This window comes from Carcharodon carcharias (genome assembly GCF_017639515.1).
Source record: "Carcharodon carcharias isolate sCarCar2 chromosome 27 unlocalized genomic scaffold, sCarCar2.pri SUPER_27_unloc_7, whole genome shotgun sequence".
Classification (NCBI taxonomy): domain Eukaryota; kingdom Metazoa; phylum Chordata; class Chondrichthyes; order Lamniformes; family Lamnidae; genus Carcharodon; species Carcharodon carcharias.
The window spans coordinates 417,113-436,248 of NW_024470651.1; the positions used below are offsets into that span (position 1 = coordinate 417,113).

Here is a 19,136-nt window from a genome sequence, read left to right on the forward strand (position 1 = left end):
CCATTCATCTGCTCTCACTGCGGGTAGAGGTTCAGGTGATTGTCCATCCTGCTGCAACACCAGTGAGTTCACACTGGGGAGAGGTCATTCACCTGCTCCATATGTGGGGAGGGATTCACTGATTCATCCAACCTGTTGGCACATCAGTGAGTTCACACTCACCAAAGATCTTGTAAACGTCTAGATTGTGGGAAGTGTTATAAAGGTTCTCTGGAGCTGACAACATGTTCAAACTGACGAGACCGTCAGGTCCTCTCACTGTGGGACTGGGTTCTGTGATCATGTGAACTCAGTATCTACCAGTGCACTGACACTGGGGAGAGACTGTTCACCTGTTCCGTGTGTGGGAGAGATTCACTCAGTCATCCCACTTGACTACACATCAACCTGTTCATTCTGATAAGAAACTGTTTCAAAGTTCTGCCTGTGAAAGAGATTTTAAACCAAAGTAGATGCTCTGAAACACAAATACATTCTAACTCACCATCACCATCCCTGGGTATGTCCTGTCCCAGCGGCAGGACAAACCCAGTAGAGGTGGTGGCACAGTGATATACAGTCAGGAGGGAGTTGCCCTGGGAGTCCTCAACATCGGCTCCGGACCACATGAAGTCTCGTGGCATCAGGTCAAACATGACCAAGGAGACTTCCTGCTGATTCTCATGTACCGTGCTCCCTCAGCTGATGAATCAGTGCTCCTCCATGTTGAACACCACTTGGAGGAAGCTCTGAGGGTGGCAAGGGCACCGAATGTACTCTGGGTGGGGGACTTCAATGTCCATCACCAAGAATGGCTCGGTAGCCCCACTACACACTGAGCTGGGTGAGTCTGAAAGGACATAGCTACTAGACTGGGTCTGCAGCTGGTGCTGAGTGAACCAACAAGAGGGAAAAACATAATTGTCATCAACCTGCCTGCCGCAGAGGCATCTGTCCATGACAGTACCTGTAAGAGTAACCACCACACAGCCCTTGTGGAGATGAAGTCCCATCTTGACATTGAGGATACCCTCTATCGTGTTGTGTGGCTATCACCATGCTAAATAGAAAAGATTTCGAACAGACTGGGCAGCCATGAAGTGCTGTGGGCCATCACTGGCAGCAGCAATGTACTGAATCACAATCTGTAACCTCATGGCCCGGCATAACTCCCACTCTACCATTACCGTCAAGCCAGGGAATCAACCCTGGTTCCATGAAGAGTGCAGGAGCAGCACCAGGTGTACCTAAAAATGAGGTGTCAAGCTAGTGAAACTATAACACAGGACTACTTGCATGCCAAACAGCATAAGCAGCAAGTGATAGACAAAGCTAGGCATCCCACAATCAATGGATCAGATCTAAGTTTTGCAGTCCTATCACATCCAGAAAGGGGACATCAATAGTGCTATCAAGTGGCACTTGCTCAGTAATAACCTGCTCTTTGACACTCAGTTTGGGTTCCACCAGGGCCACTCAGCTCCTGTCCTCATTGCAGCCTTGGTTCAAACATGGAGAAAAGAGCTGAACTCCTGAGATGAGGTGAGAGCTACTGTCCTTGACATCAAGGCAGCATTTGACCGAGTGTGGCATCAAAGAGCCCTAGCAAAACTGGAGTCAATGGCTTCAGGGGGAAAACTCTCTGCTGGTTGGAGTCATACCTAGCACAAGAAGATGTAGTTGTTGGAGGTCAGTCATCTCAGCTCCAGGACATCACTGCAGGAGTTCCTCAGGGTCGTGTCCTCAGTCCAACCATCTTCAGCCAATTCATTAATGACCTTCCTTCCATCATAAGGTCAGAAGTGAGGGTGTTCGCTGATGATTGCACAATGTTCACCATTCGTGACTCCTCAGATACTGAAGCAGTCCATGTCCAAATGCAACAAGACCTGGACAATATCCAGGCTTGGGCTGACAAGTGGCAAGTAACATTCGTGCCAGACAAGTGCCAGGCAATGACCATCTCCAACAAGAGAAAATTCAACCATCGCCCCTTGATGTTCAATGGCATTACATCACTGAATCCACCACTATCAATATTTTGGGGGTTACCATTGACCAGAGACTGATCTGGAATAGCCAAATAAATACTGTGGCTACAAGTCCAGGTCAGAGGCTAGGAATCCTGCTACAAGTAACTCACCAGCGAGTTCACACTGAGTTCATTCAGCCATTCAGCTGCACTTCCTGTAGACAGAGGCTCAGGTATTCAGGCAACCTCAAAGCCCACCAGCGAGTTCACACTGGAGAGAGGTCATTCACTTGCACTGTGTGTGAGAAGGGATTCCATTGGTTATCCAGCTACTGAGACTCCAGCAAGTTCACAAGTGACTGTAGGAGTTAGATTCTGCTGTTATTGCTGGTCTTAATCACATGCAGGACTGATAGTGACACCTCCATTATAGAAACATATAGGAACAAAAGACTTAGGAGCAGGAGGAGACCATTCAGCCCTTTGGGTTTGTTTCAGCATTCAATTAGATCATGGCTGATCTGGTTGTGGTATCAACTCCACTTTCCTGTCTGTCCCCCATAACCCTTGACTCTGTTGTCTATCAATAATCTGTCTAACTCAGCTCTGAATACATTCAATGACCCAGCCCCCACTGCTTTTTGTAGAAAATAATTCTACATAACAATGACCCCTTGGGAAAACAACATTTCTTATCAACTCCGTCTTAAATGGTAGACCACATATTCTTAAACTGTGTCCGCTCGTTCTGTGTCTCACAAGTGGAATTATCCTCCTGCTACCTACCCTATCAAATCCCCTCAAGATTTGAAGAAGAGTCATACGGAGTCGAAACGTTAACTGTGTCTTTATCTCCACAGATGCTGGCAGACCTGCTGAGATTTGGCAACATTTTCTGTTTTTGTCCCCTTAGGATCTTATCTGTTTCATTATGATCACCTCTCATTTTTCTAAACTCCAATGGATGAATGTCAAATTTTCTTCAGAAGATAAGCCCCTCATCCCAGGGATGAGTTGAGTGAACTTTCTCTGAACTGTTTCAATGCAATTATATCTGTTTCTAATGAGACCACAGCTGTACACAATATCCCAGATGTGGTCTCACCAAGGCCCTGTACAGCTGCAGTAAAATTTCCCTACTTTCATATTGCATTTTATATTGGTGAAATTTAATAATCAAGGAAGATAAACAAAATAGTCAAATATTTTATAGGCTCATCAATGGAAGCTTCATCAGTCAATGTTGATATTGCTGAATCTTGGAAGTGGCTGAGTTCAATCATTTCTGACACAGCAGCAGCAACATTTGGGAAAGGTGGAACCCACAACAAAGACTGATTTGAGACCCAGTCAGCAGAGATGAATCTGTCATTGAAGCAAAAAGCAAAGCCTACCCAATTACAACATAAGCTTGAACACTGTGTAACTTGAAATTAGCTGAGACAGTTGTTTAAAACAGAGGAAGATACTGTGCGAATAAACACTGGATCAGCCCATGTCAAGAAATCCAAGCTGCCTGTGACAGTGGAAATCTACGTGCTGTGTATGATGGGATCAGGAGGGCATTTGGTCCGACCATCACCAAAGTTGTCCCCCTAAAATCAGTAGATGTTGAAGTACTCACCGACAGAATTAGACAGATGTCCCGCTGGGGTGAACACGACTGTGAGCTGTACCTGTCGGACAGACATCTCCCAGTCTCCGTTTGACTCTCTCCTGCAGCTTCCTTTCATGGTTGAGTTGGATGAGGAACCCTCATCACTTGAGCTCGAAAAGGCCATTGATTCCTTGGCAAGCAGAAAGACACCCGGCAAGGATGGAATTCCAGCTGAACTGCTCAAGCCCAGAAAATCCCATCCACTGTCGCACCTTTGTGACCTCCTCCACCTCTATTGAAATTTCTTTCTCTTTTGAAGCTGATTTGAACTGGCAGATTTTGCTCCGAAGATTAAGTTGGGATTGATATTCAAAATTAACTATTTAACTGCAGCAACAACTTCAGCTGGGAGTCAGTGAATTAAGAGGAAAGATCCCAGACAGCGGTTCTGCAAGGTACACTGCAGGCCCGACAGCTCAATCAGCTCCACTCTCAGCTCAGGAGAGCTCAACAACTCCACATCCTTTCCACAGGGGAGTTCTCCTGGTGCAGTGGGACCAACATTTGTGCTTTAACTAACAGCACCAAAAAAAACTGGATTAATCAGTTAGTCTGATTGCTGTTTGTGGAATCTTACTGTGCACAAACTGGCTGTCGTGAAACAGAAACAACTTGTATTTATATAATACCTTTAATGTAACAAAACAGGCCAAGGTGCTTCACAGGACTTTCATAAAGAAACATTTGACATCGAGTGACATGGGTCAATATTCGGGTCAATGGACAGAACCTTGATTGGAGAGGCAGATATTAACAAGCCTCTTTAATCAGGAGAGAGCTGGAGGGGTTTCGGGAGGAAATTCCAGAACTTTACACCTAGGCACAGCCACCAATGGTGGAGTAATTAAAATCAGGGATGCTAAAGAGTATGGGATGAGACAGCACAGGTATGTCGGTGGGTGTGCGACTAGAAGTTACAGAGATAGGGAGGGTCGTGGCCACGCAGGGATTTATTAACAAGGTTACGAATTTTAAAATTGAGGCATTGCTTGAACAGGGGCCAATTTAGGTCAATGACTACAGGGGTGAAGGGTGAACGGGACTTGGCCTGATAAAGCTCATGGATTGCAGAGTTTTGGATGACCTCATGTTTCTGTGTGGGTACAGAGTGAATGTGAGGGGCTGGCCAGGAATGTATTGGAATTGTCAAGTCTAAAGGTAACATGGGCATGGATGAGGGTTTGAGCAGCAGATGAGCTGGGGGTGGGGTGGAGACAGACAGCGTTATGGAGATTGAAATATCTGGTGTTAGTGGTGGTGTAGATATGTGGTCAGAAACTCACCTTGGAGCCAAATAAAAGACCAAGACTGTGAACAGTGTGGTTCAGTTTCAGTCAGTTCCTGGAGAGAGGGATGGACTCGGTAGTTAGGGAACGGAATTTGTAATGGTGACCGAAGACAATGGCTTTGGTCTTCCCAATTTTTAATTGGAGGAAATTTCTGCTCATCCTGTACTGGATTTGGGATAAGCAGTTGGATAATTTAGTAACAGTGGAGGAATGGAGAGGGATGGTGGTGAAGTAGAGCTGGGTGTTGTCAGTGTACATGTGAAAACTAATACCGTGCTTTTGGATGATGTTGTCTAGTGATGGCATGTAGATGAGAAATAGGAGGGGCCAAGGATAGATCCTTGGGGGACACCAAGTTCAAGGATTTTGGAGAGAAAAGGGAGGTTGGAGATGGGGCAGTTGTTTGAAAAGACGGTCAGGTCAAGAGTTTATTTTTAGGATGGGTGATGATGATAGAGTTGATGATGAGAGGGACATTACCAGAAGAGAGAGAAACATTAACAATATCAGCTAACATGGGGAAGTTGGATAATCAGCAGTTTGGTGAGAATAAGGTCAAGGGAGCAGAAGGAGGGCCTCATGGACAAGATGAACACTGAGAGGGCATGAGGAGAGATGGGAGAGAACCTGGAGGAAAGTGTGAGTTCAGGGCTCAGACAAGAAGGAACCTTAGAGACAGATTGTCCCAGTGGGCTAGTGGGAGGGAGGGAAGCAGCAGAGGCAGCTGATCGGATTGTCTCAATCTTAGTGACAAAGAAGCTCCATAAGCTCCTCACACTTGTTGGTGAGGATGGAGGTGACAGGGGAGAGGGAGAGCATTGGAGACATTAAAAAGATTCGACACACCTTGTATTTCACACCAAGTTGATTTAATTGATTTGTATCAACAATATTAGCCTCTATAACTGGGCTGGAGTTTATTAACATCAGCAGAAACAGAACCCAATGAACATGGTTCCATCCAGGATGTGATTAACTACAGTAATTGGATTTTGCTGTTACTTGTCAACTCGCTGGTGTCTCAGCAGCACAAATGACTGAGTGAATCACTTTCCACACACAGACCAGCTGACTGGTCTCTCCCCAGTGTGAACTCGGTGGTGTTTCAGTGAGTAGGTTCAATTAATGAATCCCTTCCTCCAGTCAGGGCAAGTGAGCGGCCCCTTCTCCAGTGTGAATTCGCTGGTGTCTCAGCAGGTTGGATAACTGAGTGAATCCTTTCCTACACTCAGAGCAGGTGTACGGTCTCTCCCCAGTGTGAACTCGCTGGTGTGTCAGTAGGTCGAATGATCGAGTCAGCAGGCTGGATGACTGAGTAAATCCCTTCCCACACTCAGGGCAGGTGAATGGATTCTCCCCAGTATGACTGTGTCGATGAGTTTCCAGGTCAGATGGGTAATTGAATCCCTTCCCACAGTCCCTGCACTTACACGGTTTCTCCCCAGCGTGAGCAGCGCTTTCTGCTTCCATGTTGAAAGGCCGATAATATTCAGGTCCTGATGAATCAAGTGACTCTCTCAGGTCTTGGTGTGAGTTTCCCAACAGCAAATCCTCCCCTCCCCTGTGGAACTGATTTAAAACAGAAAAAGGGGAGTGAGAGAGAACCCACAAAAACACAAAGGCAGGTTGTGAAATTGAGCTGAATGAATCTGGGAATTTGTGGGGCCGGCACAAGGGAAAAGTAACCATGAAAACTGCTGGATTGTGATAAAAACCCAACTGGTTCACTAATGTCACCCGGTCTGGGCCTACACAAGATTTGGGCTTCTCGGAGAGGAGGGAGAAAGAGCGAGAGAGAAGTGAGAGATGCAGGAGAACTCTGACAGAACCTCCCAAACCCTCAACCTCCAACACCCAGAAGGACAAGGGTAGCAGGTGTATGTGAACACCATCACCTCCAAGTTCCCCTCCAAGTCACACACCGTCCTGACTTGTCTGACATCCAGTACTGGATGAGCAGAAAATTACTCCATTTAAATATTGGGAAGATTGAAGCCATTGTCTTCAGTCCCCACTACAAACTCTACTCCCCACTACAAACTCCACTCCCCAGACACTGACTCTGCACCTCTCCCTGACAACTGTCTGAGACTGAACCAAACCGTTCATAACCATGGTGAAAACTTTCACCCCAAGATGAGCTTCCAACCACATATCCACATCATCACCAAGACCGTCCATTTCCAGCTCAGTAACATCGCCCGACTCCACCCCAGTCTCAGCTCATCTGCTGCTGAAACTCTCATCCTTTCCTTTGTTACCTCTAGACTTAACTATCCTAACGCACTCCTGGCCGGCCTCCCACTTTCACCCTCCCTGTAATCTTGAGGTCATCCAAAACTGTGCTGCCCGTGTGCTTACTCGCACCAAGTCTTGTTCACCCATCACCCTGTGCTCACTGACCTGCAGACTCTGGATTAAGGAGAACCTAAATTATAAAATTCTCATCCTTATTTTAAAGGCTGTGTTTGCTTTTTTTTTGCAAAAATATACTCGATTCATAAAATATCTTCAACAACATTTCAAACCATTTCAAAATCGCCATCACAAAAATACAATCAGGTTCAACTTTTACAATGTGTATCACGAAATGCATCAATACAATAAATAAATATTACAATCATTTGCAGACATTCATTTTGAGCTGTACAGCCCGAGGGGATTGAAACAGTTCCCAGTCCCTCGATGCACTGTGGCAGAAAGGTCTTAGGCAGCGACCCCTCCCCATTGCACCTTTGTGGCAGCTGCCCCAAGCTTTAGTGCGTCCCTCAGCACGTAGTCCTGAACTGTGGAATGTGCCAGTCTGCAACACTCGGTCGGGGGGGACACAACTCTTTGCGCTGGAAGACCAACAAGTTTCTGGCAGACCAAAGAGTGTCTTTCACCAAGTTGATGATCCTGCAGCTGCAGTTGATGTTTGTCTCGGTGTGTGTCCCTGGGAACAGCCCGTAGAACACAGAGTCCTGTGTCACAGAACTGCAGCTCTCTCCAGACCTTCTTTGCAAAGGCACAATCCACAAGGAGGTGAACAACGGTCTCTTCCCCACCACAGCCACCTCGAGGGCAACGTGCAGAGGGGGTGAGACTCCTGGCGTGTAGGAAGGATCTGATAGGGAGGGCCTTTCTCACCACCAGCCAAGCTACATCTTGGTGCTTGTTGGAAAGTTCTGGTGATGAGGCATTCTGCCAAATGACTTCGTCAGTCTGCTCGGGGAACCATCCCACCGGGTCCACCCTCAGGGCCTTTAAGACATTACATGCTGACCACTGCCTGATGGACCTGTGGTCAAAGGTGTTTCTCTGCATAAATTTTCCCACGAGGGACAGGTGGTACGGCACGATCCAACGACTTGGAGCGTTCCACGTCAGCGTGGCCAGACCCATCCTTCGTAACACCGGGGACAGGTAGAACCTCAGCATGTAGTGACACTTGGTGTTTGCATACTGAGGGTCTACGCACTGCTTGATGCAGCCACACACAAAGGTGGCCATCAGAATGAGGGCGATGTTGGGCATGTTTCTCCCCCTTTATCTAGAGGCTTGTACATTGTGTCCCTGTGGACATGATTCATTTTCGACCTCAAGATAAAGAGGAAGATGGCTCGGGTGATCGCCACCATGCAGGAATGTGGAATGGGCCAGACCTGCACCACGTACAGCAACAGCGAGAGTGCCTCACACCTGATGACCAGGTTCTTACCCACAATGGAGAGGGAGCGTCACTCCCACATGCCCAGTTTCCTTTTCACCATAGACACTCGCTCCTTCCAGTTTCTAACGCATGCCCTGGTCCCTCCGAACCATATCCCCAGCACCTTCAGGTCATCAGCCCTGACAGTGAAGGGGACAAAGGATTGGTCACCCCAGTTCCCAAAGAACATGGCCTTGCTCTTCCCACGATTTACCTTGGCTCCCGAGGCCAGTTCAAACTGGTAGCAGATGTGGATCAGTCTGTGCACCGACAGCGGATCCGAGCAGAAGACGGCGACATCGTCCATGTACAGGGAGACTTTGACCTGAGTGCCTCCACTGCCTGGGATCGTCACTCCTCTTATGCCCGGACCCTTCCTGATGGACTCAGCAAAGGGTTCTATGCAACACACGAAAAGAACAGGCAAAAGAGGGCAGCCCTGCCTGACTCCAGATTTAATCGGAAAGCTATCTGATTCCCACCCATTGATCGAGACTGCACTATTGATGCTGGTGTTGAACGGTTGGATCCAGTTGCGGATTCCCTCCCCAAACCCCATTTTGGGGAACACATCCACCATGTAGGTGTGTGATATTCTGTCAAAGGCCTTCTCCTGATTCAGGCTGATGAGGCAGGTATCCACACCCCTGTCCTGTACATAGGCAATCGTATCCCTGAGCAGCATGAGGCTGTCAGAGATCTTCCTGCCCGGCATAGTGCAGGTCTGGTCAGGGTGGATCACCAATTCCACACCTCAGTTTTTTTGTTTTTGCAAAAATATACTTTATTCATAAATCTTCAAAAACATTTCGAACCATTTCAAAATCACCATTACAAAAATACAATCAGGTTCAACTTTTACAACATGAATCACAAGGTGTATAAGTACAAAGAATGAATATTACAATCATTGGCAGACAAAGGAGGTGAACAACGGTCTCTTCCCCACCACAGCCACCTCGAGGGCAACGTGCAGAGGGGGTGAGACTCCTGGCGTGTAGGAAGGATCTGATATAGGGAGGGCCTTTCTCACCACCAGCCAAGCTACATCTTGGTGCTTGTTGGAAAGTTCTGGTGATGAGGCATTCTGCCAAATGACTTCGTCAGTCTGCTCGGGGAACCATCCCACCGGGTCCACCCTCAGGGCCTTTAAGACATTACATGCTGACCACTGCCTGATGGACCTGTGGTCAAAGGTGTTTCTCTGCATAAATTTTCCCACGAGGGACAGGTGGTACGGCACGATCCAACGACTTGGAGCGTTCCACGTCAGCGTGGCCAGACCCATCCTTCGTAACACCGGGGACAGGTAGAACCTCAGCATGTAGTGACACTTGGTGTTTGCATACTGAGGGTCTACGCACTGCTTGATGCAGCCACACACAAAGGTGGCCATCAGAATGAGGGCGATGTTGGGCATGTTTCTCCCCCTTTATCTAGAGGCTTGTACATTGTGTCCCTGTGGACATGATTCATTTTCGACCTCAAGATAAAGAGGAAGATGGCTCGGGTGATCGCCACCATGCAGGAATGTGGAATGGGCCAGACCTGCACCACGTACAGCAACAGCGAGAGTGCCTCACACCTGATGACCAGGTTCTTACCCACAATGGAGAGGGAGCGTCACTCCCACATGCCCAGTTTCCTTTTCACCATAGACACTCGCTCCTTCCAGTTTCTAACGCATGCCCTGGTCCCTCCGAACCATATCCCCAGCACCTTCAGGTCATCAGCCCTGACAGTGAAGGGGACAAAGGATCGGTCACCCCAGTTCCCAAAGAACATGGCCTTGCTCTTCCCACGATTTACCTTGGCTCCCGAGGCCAGTTCAAACTGGTAGCAGATGTGGATCAGTCTGTGCACCGACAGCGGATCCGAGCAGAAGACGGCGACATCGTCCATGTACAGGGAGACTTTGACCTGAGTGCCTCCACTGCCTGGGATCGTCACTCCTCTTATGCCCGGATCATTCCTGATGGACTCAGCAAAGGGTTCTATGCAACACACGAAAAGAACAGGTGAGAGAGGGCAGCCCTGCCTGACTCCAGATTTAATAGGAAAGCCAACTGATTCCCACCCATTGATCGAGACTGAACTACTGATGTTAGTGTAGAGCAGTTGGATCCAATTGCGAATTCCGTCCCCAAACCCCATTTTGGAGAGCACATTCACCATATAGGTGTGCGATATTCTGTCAAAGGCCTTCTCCTGATCCAGGCTGATGAGGCAGGTATCCACACCCCTGTCCTGTACATAGGCAATCGTATCCCTGAGCAGCACGAGGCTGTCAGAGATCTTACTGCCCGGCACAGTGCAGGTCTGGTCAGGGTGGATCACCAATTCCAGAGCGGATTTGACCCGATTGGCGATGACCTTGGACAGAATCTTATAGTCCACATTCAACAGTGAAATGGGTCGCCAATTTCTAATTTCCTCCCTTTCCCCCTTGTGCTTGTAGATGAGGGTGATGATGCCTTTCCTCATGGATTCTGACATACTGCTGGCCAGGAGCATACTCTCGAATACTTCTAGCAGGTCCGGGCCGATCCAGTCCCACAGACCCGAATACAACTCCGCCGGCAAGCCGTCGCTTCCGGGAGTTTTACTCTTCTCGAAGGACTCAAGGGCCTCAGTCAGTTCGTCAGGACTTAGCCCTTTGTCCAGACTCTCCCGTGTACTGTCGTCTAAGACCTCCGTGATAGAGGACAGGAAGGACTGGGAGGCCGTGCTGTCTGTGGGCTTTACGTCATACAATCCGGCATAAAAGGATTTGCTGATCTTCAGAATGTCGAACTATGATGACTTTACTGAGCCGTCTTCTTCCTTCAGGCTGCTGATCACAGAGCTCTCTGTGTGTACCTTTTGGAAGAAGAAACGTGAGCACGTCTCATCCTGCTCCACGGAGTGGACTCTGGAACGGAAGATGATCTTGGAGGCCTCTGAAGAAAAGAGCGAAGCTTGCTGGCTTTTCACCTCTTGGAGTTGCTCCTTGATATCGACCCCCATCGACTGCAGCCTAAGCAGATTCTGCATGTTTTTCCACACCTCAGTTAAAACTCATTGGCTACAACACTACCCCTGCACAAAGCTAATGGAGTCTCCCCGGACAAGTGGTGGTCTAGCAAACGCACACTGTTCACACTTGTGGTGAGCAAAAATTAATTGATTTCTGCACAATGCACATTCTTGCTTGGGATTGAGTCGATCAGTTATAACTAATTTTCTAAAATTATATCAGCAGATTGAAACATTATTTATCTGCTGGAATGTTGAAATAAGAAGGAAAGGCTTATGGGATGGGGGTATGCTAATCCTCCCTATGATACCTTGTGAAGTGAAATGATGCCCTGTCTGCTGGGAGCACGTGTCCAAGCTCCCCAGAGGGTAGTTTAAACAGTTGTGTTAACACACTCTAACATAACTAATAGTAACACTACTTTGAACACTATTTATAAATAATAATTTTAAAAAACTCTGGACACAGTAATGGCTCCTTCTGCATTGTACCCAGTTCAGACTCAGTGAGGGGGAGTAGGAGCAGGGAGGAGAGAGTTTTCTACTTCATGTTGACACATTGTATCCAGTTCAGGCTCAGTGAGTGGGAGCAGGGAGAAGAGAGTTTTCTACTTCATGTTGATACATTGTACCCAGTTCAGACTCAGTGAGCGGCAGTGGGAGCAGGGAGAAGAGAGTTTTCTGCTTCATGTTGATACATTGTACCCAGTTCAGACTCAGTGAGGGGCAGTGGGAGCAGGGAGAAGAGAGTTTTCTACTTCATGTTGACACATTGTACCCAGTTCAGACTCAGTGAGTGGGAGTGGGAGCAGAGAGAAGAGAGTTTTCTACTTCATGTTGACACATTGTACCCAGTTCAGACTCAGTGAGTGGGAGTGGGAGCAGGGAGGAGAGAGTTTTCTGCTTCATGTTGATACATTGTTGGGAACTGGACAGGGCAGTTCTGATGAATCATGCACCCCCCAGCTGATGATGCTGCTGAACATTTCCAGCTTTGTTTTTATACTTTTAAATTACAAGAATCACCTTCTGCAATTATTATTTGGACAGATCTGAATTTCATTTGATCCCAGCCATGTTTTCAATGTGTGATTAGTGGTTTTACAGTTTTGTGTATCCATGCACAGAGTGTGAGACAGCATTTATTACCAATCCCTACCTGCCCTTGAGAAGGTGGTAGTGAGCTGCTTTCTTGAACGGCTGCAGTCCTTGTGGTGTAGGGACACCCACAGTGTTGTAATTATGTTACAACCTTTCAGAGCCAATAATTAAACTTGGCTCAAATATATTAAGTGGAGAAATGAAAGCAAAATGTTACTTAAAAGGTACTGAAACATGATATTTATTCATGTGCTGATATAATACACTGCTATTTAATTGATTTCTTAACCTGTGTGTGCTGCTCCACCTGTGTTTTCCAACCCATCTTTTGAAGACTCCAGCTGAGCAAAGAAAGCAATCAAATTTAAATCAGCAACCTCGAACTTTATATTCACCCCCTTTCAGAGTTAGGTGATTTTTTTTGTGCTAAGCAGACTTCATACAATCTAAAGGAAGACATTTTATTAAATGGAAGTGACTTCTATCCCATCTTCACTGGATATTCTTAATTATTGCACACGTGTCCTCTGAAGGCTGTGGCACATTTGTAACATTTAACTGTTAAACTGGCCTCTGAGTTGAAGATCGCTGCTCTAAATGGAGAAATCCAACTAAGATGATAGTTGTAACTGTTTGTAAATATCAGGCTCCAGGTCAGTAGTTGGATTTTTTTTTAAGATTTTGTATGAGTGACATCTGTTGTTTGATGTTTGACGTATAACTTAAGGACACTGGCTCCAATATTGTATGCACATTTGTAAAGTTAACTGCTGGTCTGTTTTATAATGATTGGTGCAATAACCACCTCGTGTTTGATTTCTTATTTTGAATGCAAAGTTTGGGTTGTTTTCAGGATGAGCTGTCTTTCTAAATCCGTCTGAGTAGCCCCAGAAGCCCAGGCTCATGCTCTGAGGACACAGGTTCAAATCCCACCACGGCAGCTGATGGAATTTAAATTCAATTAATAAATCTGCAATCACAAGCAACGAGACTAACATCAGTTTTCGTAAAAACACATCTGATTACTCATGTCGTTTGGGGAAGGAAAATTGCCATCCTCACCTGGTCTGGCCTACATGTGACTGATAAATAACAATAAATAAGGTAAGTAAAATAAATTGAATAAGAATAAGAAAAATATGGTTAAGTAACTGATTTCCTGGTGGTAATTTAACCTGGAATCACCAGAGATGATATTAATAATTAACACATTCCCATGATATCTCAGTTTACCAAAGTCTGTCCCAATCCATGTGAATAATAAATGGGTTCTCACAATAGTGGGAGGTTAATTTATTAGTGAATCTTCATCTACTGTACCCAATATTTCATGCTGCAATTTATCCATTGATGCGTTTTTGACATCCAAAAGTTTCAGCAATATTACCAAACAGAAACAGACTGTCACCTCCAACAAGTCTATGTTTAGATTCCCCAACAGAATTAGTCCTAATCTCACAGACCCGCCAATCCGCCACGTTCTTTCTCCCCGTGTCTTCCCATCACCTTTTTAACATGTTCTTCTATGTTGCCCTGGTCTCTGCTTCAATCATTGACTCTGCTAATACATTTCATAGTCTCCAGGGAGAAAACAACTCATCCAGCTCAGGAATAGAGCCCAAATGTTCAAGTATTTCTCCCGAGCTGTACTTCCACACATGAGGCAGAATGCCACTGACTGAGCTGGATCCTTTCTGTCCCCTCAGCTCTAATCCTACCGTGTGGAGCTGAACAACAACAATTTTCACTGATTAACATTTAATCCAATAAAACACCGCAAAGCACTTCACAGGAAGCATTCCCAAAGTTTGATCGTGACCCACCCAGAAGGAGATATTAGGATGGGTGGCCAGGAACGTGGTAAAAGGAGTAAGTTTTGAGGAGCATCTTAAAGGAATGGAGAGAGAGTGGACAGAGGTGGAGAGTTTGAGAGAGTGAATTCTATTACTTGGAGCCTCGGCAGCTGAAAGTGAATGAAGGATGAAAGTGAGATGAATTTTATGCCGAGAGCTTAATAGTGAATTGACTCTAACTTTCTGAAATGGTCTGATCCATTTTTCAGAAGTGAGTCAAATCGCGGAGTCACAGGAAAGTACAACACAGGAGGAGATGGTTTGACTCACTGTTCCTACAAGGGGAGTGCAACCAGTCCCACTTCCCCACCCTTTCCCCACACAGAAGGCAGTTTGACCCACTGTGTCTGCAAGAGCTGTGCAACCAGTCCCACATCCACACCCTTTCCCCACACAGGAGGAGATGGTTTGACCCACTGTGTCTGCAAGAGCTGTGCAACCAGTCCCACATCCACACCCTTTCCCCACACAGGAGGAGATGGTTTGACCCACTGTGTCTGCAAGAGCTGTGCAACCAGTCCCACTTCCCCATCCCCACACAGGAGGAGATGGTTTGATCCATTGTGTCTGCAAGAGCTGTGAAACCAGTCCCACATCCACACCCTTTCCAAACACAGGAGGAGATGGTTTGACCCACTGTGACTGTAAGAGCTGTGCAACCAGTCCCACATCCCCACCCTTTTCCCACACAGGAGGAGATGGTTTGACCCATTGTGTCTGCAAGAGCTGTGAAACCAGTCCCACATCCCCACCCTTTCCCCACACAGGAGGAGATGGTTTGACCCACTGTGTCTGCAAGAGCTGTGAAACCAGTCCCACATCCACACCCTATCCCCACATTGCTGCAGATTTTCCTCCTTCTCGTCTTCCCTTTTAAAGGCTGCAATTCATTTTGTTTGCACCATCCTATTAGGCAGTGATTTCCAATAAATCACTTTCCATTTTAAATAAAACACCTTATTGCCTCTGGTACTTCGGATACTCATCTTAAATCAGTGCCATCTGGTTATCGACCCTTCATCCATTTGAAGGTATTGTTTAGCTGAAGAGTTAATGGATAACAGCAGCATTGGCAAATTTTAGGGAATATTTTCTGGCAGCGAAAAGACACATAAAAAAGCCTGGAACTGTGCAGCAGTCAATATCCAAGGGGGTAAAAAGAGAAAATATTTGACTGTTCTCGATCTACCGACCTCATACAATTGTTACATGTAGTAACTAATTACACCACGGAAACATGTACCAAGGTGAGTTGCAAGATACCTAAAGCTGGTATTAACAAGCTGAAGTTTCAGATTGTTGCCACAATAATTGCAGTTGTCCTCATTCCGTTTCTGTTACTGATGGACAGTGATAGGATGCAAGGCACAAGGAATAAACTGACTAAAGGGATGATGCTGCGAGGCTAAATGTGGGGGATAAAAGGATAAGTTTTTCTGCTTGGTGTTCAAACCGGCAGAAATATCACTCCTGATCAAACAATCACAGCCACTATTTCAAAGCAGCACGCCAAACCGAGAAGTGCAACTTCCTATAATTTTATATTTCCCAACAGCATGGTTGTTTTTTCAAGCTCATTCTGCCATTTTATAACCCAATCCAGTTAAATATATTTTCTTACCTTGTATCCTGTTCGTTTGAAGTCAAGACATAGAGCAAATTCAATGTATTTTCTTGTCATTTCTCGAATGAGATTTTGGAACCAGGCTAGTTGAAGGACACTTTTATCGGTGCCAATCCTTCATTGTCTTTCACTGTTTAAAACAGGCACTGTTATCATCAGCCTGTTATGTACCTTACATAAGAAAATAAGAACTAGGAGCAGGAGTAGGCAATTCAGCCCCTCCAGCCTGCCCCGCCATTCAATACAACCATGCCTCATCTCATTTCGGCCTCAATCTCTCCTGGTTCCATTCTTCTCTATCTAATCATAGCTAGAGATTCACTTGGAATGTCTTCCCTTCCCACTCCCACAGTTCCCTCTGGTGTCCCCCAGAGGATCCAGCCTTGGCCTCCTCTTATTTCTCATCAACATGTTCCCCACAACGACATCATCTGAAGACACAATGTCAGTTATCAAGTGTACACTGACAGTGCCCAGCGCTACCTCACCACCACCTCTCTACACTTTTGTTAAATTATCAGACTGTTGTCTGATATCCAATGGTGAATGTGCAGAAATTTCCTCCAATTAAGTATTGGGAAGACTGAAGCCATTGTTTTCATTCCCAAGCGACCAGCTCCATTCCTCTTCCTCACAACTGTCTGAAACTAAACCAGACTTTTTGCACACTTGATGTCAGATTTGACCCCGAGATGCGATTCCAACTCATGTGTGTGTGTATCCCGCTGATTTTCCAGTCACACTGATGATTTAAATATTTCTGCACAGACAGAACAGACAAACAATTCTCCTTCCATAATCAGAGGCTGATCAGATATGAATTCAGTGATTTTATAAGATCTTGCAAGATTTTTGGTTTGAGTTTCCCATCTGAAAATGCTCTCCCTCTAATCCCCTGTAAACAGAGTTTACAATAGTCATCACTGTCAGTACAGGATAGAAACTCAGAACAGACTATTCTAGTTTCTATGGAACATTCTTTCTCCTTTCATTCCCCCAAATCTATAAATCCCTGTCCCACACACTCCTCCCCCTCTCTGCTCATTGTTCCAGATTCAGTGCCCAGTCACCTACTAATTCTTTTCCCCTCTCCAAATTCTCTCTCTTCCTGTCCTTAAAGTGGTGGCTCAGGCTGTGGGTCAATCCCACTCCTTCACTCTAATTCTACCAAATAATTCAACTTAAAACAACAAACCATCTTTAATTACTTGATTCATCATTTGGATGCTTGGAAAGAATCACCTTTTTCCCAACTGTGGAGAACAGAAAGTCCAGTGATTAATTCAGAGCCTCTTTCTCCCCAGGTCTGTTCCAACAAGCTGTGTCTATCCAAGTTACATTGATATAGACTCAATAAGTGATCAGGTCTAACTGAACTATGACACAAGCTGTGTCTATCTGAGTTACATTCATACAGACTCAATAAGTGATCAGGTCTAACTGAAATACAACAACAAATGCAACAACTTATATTTATATCGAGCTTCTAACGTAATACATTGTCTCAAGAATTTCAAAGGGGCATAAGGACATTTTAGGTCAGATGACCAACTGCTTGGACAAAGAGGTCGGTTATAAGGAGTGTCTGAAAGGAGGAAAGTGAATTAGAAAGGTGGAGAGGTTTAGGGAGGAAATTCCAAAGCTGAGGGTCCAGGCAGCTGAAGGCCCGGCCACCAATGGTCGAGTGATTAAAATCGTGGATGAAGGTAATGGTGCTCCATGTATGTGGGCCCCATAGCCCAGGCTCAAGGCGCAATGCTGAACTTTGGGAGATAGTTTGACCGTCCCGGGTCTCAGAGAAAAACAATTCCCCAAATAAACATCTTGTTGGATTTTTGTTTATTGATACCATAAGAGGTTTGGACCAGTTGAGTCCTCCTGTGTACTCGATGGGGATTGACTTTAACAGAGTTAAAATCCTCTGGATTTCAGTGTCAGAACAAGAACATGTTTTAGCAAAAATAAAAATATATAAATACTGAAATACTGAACAGGACAAACCTGGGGAAATACACAGCAAGTCAATCACCATTAGAAAGTGATAAGTTAATAGTCACTGTTTCAGGTGGGACTCCTTCCGAATGAACACTTCCCACCACCAGCACCAACCCCCCTCCCCCCATCCCCCTCCCTGTGAACTGAACATTCCTCCACCCACTCATCCACCCATTGCACATCCACCCAATGGCTCCAGCCTGGATTGACATTCAGTATGAACCCAGTGAGAGGGCGAGCTGGCCCATGGGATGTCAGAAAGGACAAGAGCTGGAAATGGTCGCAATCAATGTGTTTTATGTGTCATTGTTCAAAATAGGAAACGTAATATTTTGTCAAGCCCCCATGTGCACATCCTTGGTGAATTACAATTTCTCACCCAGTCCTTTCCTCTGGTTTCAACATAGTGCATCCTGTGTGGGTTCAGCAGAGGTTGAGGCAGACTGCTCGGGAGATGGGGGCAGCGTGTCGGGGGTTGGGCAGAGTGTCGGGTAATGGGGCAGCGTGTCGGGAGATGGGGGCAGAGTGTCGGGAGATGGGGGCAAGGTGTCGGGAGATGGGGGCAGAGTGTCGGGGGTTGGGCAGAGTGTCGGGAGATGGGGGCAGAGTGTCGGGGGTTGGGCAGAGTGTCGGGAGATGGGGGCAGAGTGTCGGGAGATGGGGGCAGAGTGTCGGGGGATGGGGGCAGAGTGTCGGGAGATGGGCAGAGTGTCAGGAGATGGGGGCAGAGTTTCAGGAGATGGGGGCAGACAGACGGGAGATGGGGCAAAGTGTCGAGAGATGGAGGCAGATTGTGGGGAGATGCGGGCAGAGTGTGGGGAGATGGGGGCAGAGTGTCGGGAGATGGGGGCAGAGTGTCGGGAGATGGGGCAGAGTGTCGGGAGGTGGGGGCAGCTTTTTGGGAGACGGGACATGTATACTGTACACGTCCTTCTTCATAATTCACAACACTATTCCTGA

At 46.4% G+C, this 19,136-nt stretch overlaps 1 protein-coding gene across 1 annotated transcript in view; it reads right to left on the bottom strand.

Moving 5' to 3' along the window:
- LOC121273968 (zinc finger protein 239-like) overlaps positions 1 to 10,438 on the bottom strand; it is a gene marked incomplete at its 3' end in the record, with an annotated part of 75,005 nt that extends 64,567 nt beyond the window's left edge. Inside the window, exons 1-2 of the mRNA XM_041181107.1 lie at positions 10,398 to 10,438; positions 6,081 to 6,466 (exon numbers count right to left, since the gene is read on the bottom strand). Coding sequence (XP_041037041.1) covers positions 6,081 to 6,367 — 287 coding nt within the window. The remainder of the gene's footprint in view (positions 1 to 6,080; positions 6,467 to 10,397) is intronic.
- Between the last annotated feature and the right edge of the window lie 8,698 nt (positions 10,439 to 19,136).